The sequence below is a fragment of the Gymnoscopelus braueri genome (genome assembly GCF_963280865.1).
Source record: "Gymnoscopelus braueri genome assembly, chromosome: 3".
Taxonomy (NCBI): domain Eukaryota; kingdom Metazoa; phylum Chordata; class Actinopteri; order Myctophiformes; family Myctophidae; genus Gymnoscopelus; species Gymnoscopelus braueri.
In genome coordinates, this window is record NC_137612.1 from 39,289,945 (window position 1) to 39,295,331 (window position 5,387).

A 5,387-nucleotide genomic window follows, 5' to 3' on the forward strand; every position below is an offset into this window, starting at 1 on the left:
GAAACCTCATAAGCCCAAAACTGTTAGTTTTCAGGATTCAAATTCAAAAATATCAAAAGTAGCTCAAAACGAGCTACGGGATCTGATACTTTTGATGCTTTTGTGTGACGCTGTAGTATGATCAAGTAGGGCATTGATTTACCAAAAAAACACAAAAAGTTAGAATATGGAGATAAGAGGTTTCTGCCCGGCAGTGACGATACGCTTAATTTGTATTCCGTAGTATGACAGTGTCGCTCGCCGATGCGACGTGCCGAGATCAGCTCTTTACGGCGGCCAGCGACGCCATCACACGGCGGCGTATAAATGAAGCCTAACACGCTCACAAAACACTCGCCCTTCATCTCTCCTTATAACTCACTGTTCCGTCTGGCCAGCGCACTGTGAAATTTAAACCCGTTTAACGTTCACCACTCCTGCCGTTCAGCCTACAATCCAATTCTCTTTCCCTTGCCTCCGGGCAACACTAATTACTCTCCTAATCTGGGGGATCTCTGTGCTCCTTTAGTTTTGCTTTGGCAAGAACATCCTTGAATCTCGCTCTTTTGCTTTATTCTTTATGTTGCATCCCAGGGGAAGGGCGGGGGGGGGGTGAAGGGGTCACTATAGATGCATGCCAGGATTGGGGCCTCAAGAGTGGGGGCAACTAATATAACTTTCTGTCGGGCGGAAACCTTGTATGTCTAAAATAAAACGTTCCTTTTTTTTATTAGCATTTGAAAATAGCGACGCGTTGTGAGCTTGTAGGTTGACTATTTTCACTATTGTGTGACACAAAAGTATGATGAAGTAGGGCGTTCATTTACGAAAAAACATAAAAAGTTGAAATGCGGAGATACAAGGTTTCTGCCCGACAGCTACGATGAGACTCATGAAAAGGGTCTGTGACCACTTTTTCCACTAAAAAGGAGGGCTTTTTTTCTAATCTAATTGCTACTATAAGTCTATGAATGGACTGTTTTGGCTCAGAAGCTTTCAGATTGGAACCATTGATGATTTTCTGTCAAAGGGGGACTTAACTTTCTGAGCAAAAAAAAAAGAGAGCAGAAAAATCTGGGCATTAGAAAAAAGAGGCGCATCGTGTTTTTTGATAAACCCAGCATGCATCTACCTCAACATAATAAGTGCTCCCCTACCCCCTGGGTTGCATGAAATGGTTGATATGTACGGTATACTGTATAAAACATGACTATCATTATGGATGATGCAATTGTCCTTAAAGGAGGAGTTCACCCAAAAAATTACTTATTTTCTATCAATTGCACACCCTATGAAACCTTGAATCCATGGATTCTTTTTTGTTTTTGTCGCATTCCTAAGCTAATAATTTGATTCCCGTCTCCTACCGGCTAATGTATCCGGTAGGAGACACAAAGTAGATTATTTGTGTCTCCTACCGGAAATACACACAGTCATCAAATTATTGTCTTAGGAATGCAACAAAAACAAAAATAAATCCATGAAATCAAAGCTTCATGGGGTGTGTAATTTTTTGGGTGAACTCCTCCTCTAACCACTTAAAGCTTCAATAACCGGGGTCCCCCCAGGGGTATATCCTTGGCGTTGTGAGCTTTCAGATCTGCTGCTTTTGATGCTCTTGTGTGACGCTGTAGCATGATCAAGTAGGGCGTTAATTTAGGAAAAAAAATAAAGAGGTTCCTACCCGACAACAACGATTATGCTCTCTCCCCTGGTCTCCTCAGGACAAGTTGGCTTCAGAGGCCCTTCCTCTGCAGGGCTTCACGGTCAAGCTGACAGAGAGGCCGGAGGGAGAGGAGAGCAGCAACGTGTTCCAGCTCTACCACAAGAAGACCCTGTACTACACCTTCAGGGCAGACGACCAGCACACTGCACGCAGGTCAGCAGCGGTCGGCACGTGTGTGCATTAATACTCATAAGTCATCAGTGTTGTAGGGATGGAACAGTTAATCGAACTAATCGATTTAATTTATTAAATAACCAATTTTATTAAGAAAATTATGAGCTGATCTACAAGATTGTAGTTAAAAAAAATTGCTGATGTACAAAATGTTCATGTCGTTTGGTTCATATGTACAAAATGAAGATTATTCGATTAATCAAAAAGGTAATTGATAGAATAAGTGCTTAGAAAATAATCAATAGTTGTGACTCTACTTGAGTATTAGTTTAAATCTGAAAGTGTTTGTTGTTTTTATTCTCTCTGTCATTGAAAACTTGGAACCTATGTGGTTCTACTCTGTCTGTGCTAGTTGTAGACTCTGCCCTCTGTTATCTGTTATCGTTATTGTGCACAAGATTGAAATTCCCATCTGTTGTCTTACAGATGGGTAAATGCCATGGAGGAGGCTACCGTTTTATAACACCTAGCCAGGCGTGCATGTGTGCGTGGGCCCTGCTGATCATGACTGCTTTAAACTCAGCCTCTGTGGAGTACAACCACGTTCCACCAGAAACCACCATCAAATCAGCAAGGCTAAAGTACATTAAAGTCTGCCCCGCAGCGGATTGCTTTACACTACGAGGAATTATTTAATGAGTGTTTGACAAGCCTGCCCTCTTACGGTAGGAGTGTTTTGAAACATGCAGCAGTGGAGTGAGGCCTGGGGATTCAGCAGCCGTGTGCAGAAGAAACCTCTCATTGGAATACGCCAACACATAAAAGCTCTTTTTAATCACACAACCAATTCTCCGCTCAATGCCAGGGTTTCTCACAAGGTGCCGTTTGGATGAGTCAAACATCTTCAGAGGCTGAAAACCCATAGCTGCGCTTTCCTAAGTGGGCCTCCTTCACATTTGTTTCTACAAATCAAGCTGTGTCGTATTTATACAGCTGCTATTAAACGAAGCCCTACCCGCATTTCCACTGGACTGATGAGAAAACGTGCGTCTCCGCGGGAAACCATCTTTTTATACATGAGAGAAAACTCCATCCACGTCCTATGATGGATTTCACCATTTTGATGCCGCACAAATGCAAACATAATAAAAAATTAAGAAAGAAAAAAACATTATTCCCTCCATTTTAGAGTATGTAAGAGATATTTGCTATTCTGAATATATAGTGTGAGCTACACAATACTGTTATTGAAGTGAATTATATGTTTGTACATAAATTATGTTACAAGATGTTTTGAGTAAGATACCATTTGAATCATCATAGTGTGTGTACATTAGATTCCTTGTGCTACTTTCTCTTTCTAAATGGTTTTACACGTTACTCTTGTATTGAAGAGATCTCAGCATGACAGTTGACTAAACAGTATTTCTATGATGGCAAACCATTTCAAAATAGAGCCAGTATTTGAATGTATAGCTTTTTGAAACTTTTCAAAATGCGTCTCGCAAGGTTTGAAATGCCAATTTATTTCTTTGAGTTGAATGCAGTGCCATTTGAAATGGTAGAGAATGTGCCTGATATGAAATGTTGCTCTTGAATTTTTACAACATCACAGTACTGTACCGCTATCATGTATTCAAAAGGGATCTTGATGACATCTGTATCTTTTAAACTTGTCGTATTTTCAACAATGAGAGCTCACTATGTCCATTTTAAAGTCTCATAAAAATATGCTATAGTGCCATGTTAATTAATGCCTTTTACGTGCTGTATACTGTATAACCTATACTGCCGTTTGAAATTCAACTTCGTATGCTCGTACTTAAAGGACCATACCAGCCTTTTTGACATGGGTTCTTTTTCAGTTTTCCTTTGATAGGATTTCATTCCTCAAAACTGTGAGAACACCATACTACACCATACTAATAGTATTTTGATGAAGTATGGAAAGTTTTGTCTGATTTATGGTGCTATTAGTAAAAGGGTGTATCCAAATACACAGACAAGTCCTGAGCGTGCTCTACTGTCAGTTTTTTAAGAGAAGGACAGACAGGGCAGACTCTCATAGAAACTCTATAGAAACAGTCCGCACCCACAAGGTGAATTTTCTTTGACTTTTTTTGTTTACCGCAGCAGCAGTCATGGCAAACGGACACGTTTTGGCTACTCAGGCCTTCATCAGCGTTTAAGTTTTGTCTGATTGATGGTGTTTGTTTGGTAAAAGGGGACACCCCTTTGCCAAAAAAACACCATCAACGTCTCTCCAGCACTTTAGTAAAAAGAAAATGCATGTACTGGTGGGGGTCACCAATTTCATTCAATCAGGAGAGGGAAACCATTTATCAGCTTCAATGTTATTGTGTTCCAATTCCAATTTTGTCTGCTAATTTTTTTTGTTTTTTTGTTTCATCACTTCCAATTCCTGTTGTTTATTCTGTACCCTGTATGAGTTCTCTCTGAAATTGGTATCCCGACCTGAAAATGTATTTTCTTAATAGAGCTGGAGAGACGGGTAAACTGTTACTGAACAAACACTCTATAACAATGATTACTATGGCTATTTAACACAATCATATATTGGGAGGAAATCACTTCCACCACCTTTAAAATATGTTTTGAGAGGCCTCAGACTTCAACAACAATCATTATTTTAGCTACAGTGGCATCACGCCTTATTTAGTACATGAGAATGAGGTAAAGGAATCGAAGAGCAAACAAAGGTGCTTCTTGTGTGGATTTGGCTCCTCGCGGATTTGGATGTCCCGTCTTCATTTTTTATAAGATGGTGATTGCTGTGGGTCCCTCCACTGTCGTACGGAACCATAGTTTTGCTCTAGGACAGAAAAACATATCCCTATATAGTGGTTCTCAAAGTGGGGTCCGGGGACCCCCAGGGGTCATTGGGGGGGTTCCAGGGGATCCCCAGCATAATGCACGTCACTTCGTGCCATGCTATGAGCTTGCAGATCTGCTATTTTTGAAAAAACTTTTTTAACAAAATGTTTTGCTTCTTCTGGTGGTCCCTGGCACAAAATATTTTGAGATGGGAGTCTGCGGACAAATTACATATCATGTTAGTGGTCGTTGACATGAAAAAGATTGAGAACCACTGCTGTATACATTATGATCCTTCTTATAAAGGCAAGGTTGATATAGTGTTGTTTGCACCTCCAAGACAATGGCTGATTGGGCATTCCCAAATACCTGTGTGTGTGTGTGTGTGTGTGTGTGTGTGTGTGTGTGTGTGTGTGTGCGTGTGCGCGTGTGTGTGTGTGTCTCAAAGAATGAATAGGACAATAATGTAAAAAGAAAGTGAAAAAGGACCCACATGTCAATAATGCTGGCATGGTCCTTCAAAGCAAACTGCTGAAGAACACCACAGTGAAAACTACCTACAGTATAAGCTTTCAGTGTCGATTGAGCCAATGATGCAGTATTATTAAGGGATGCCAAAGGTGTGTGTGTGTGTGTGTGTGTGTGTGTGTGTGTGTGTGTGCGTGTGTGAGTGAGTGACTCCCATCAATTGATCAGACATCAGTTATCATTTCATTGGTTATATCTCACTATT

General features: G+C 40.6%; 1 protein-coding gene across 3 annotated transcripts in view; it reads left to right on the forward strand.

Moving 5' to 3' along the window:
* The window catches only part of fgd5a (FYVE, RhoGEF and PH domain containing 5a), a 60,068-nt gene extending 55,859 nt beyond the window's left edge, over positions 1–4,209 (forward strand). For 2 of the 3 annotated variants that reach the window (XM_080423753.1, XM_080423754.1), the window contains exons 20-21: positions 1,704–1,858; positions 2,306–4,209. In XM_080423753.1, the coding sequence (XP_080279879.1) occupies positions 1,704–1,858; positions 2,306–2,342 (192 nt within the window). In that variant the 3' untranslated portion in view covers positions 2,343–4,209. Of the gene's footprint in view, positions 1–223; positions 363–1,703; positions 1,859–2,305 lie in introns of those variants that run through there. The other variant, XM_080423755.1, reaches the window with a different exon arrangement.
* The last annotated feature ends 1,178 nt before the right edge of the window (positions 4,210–5,387 follow it).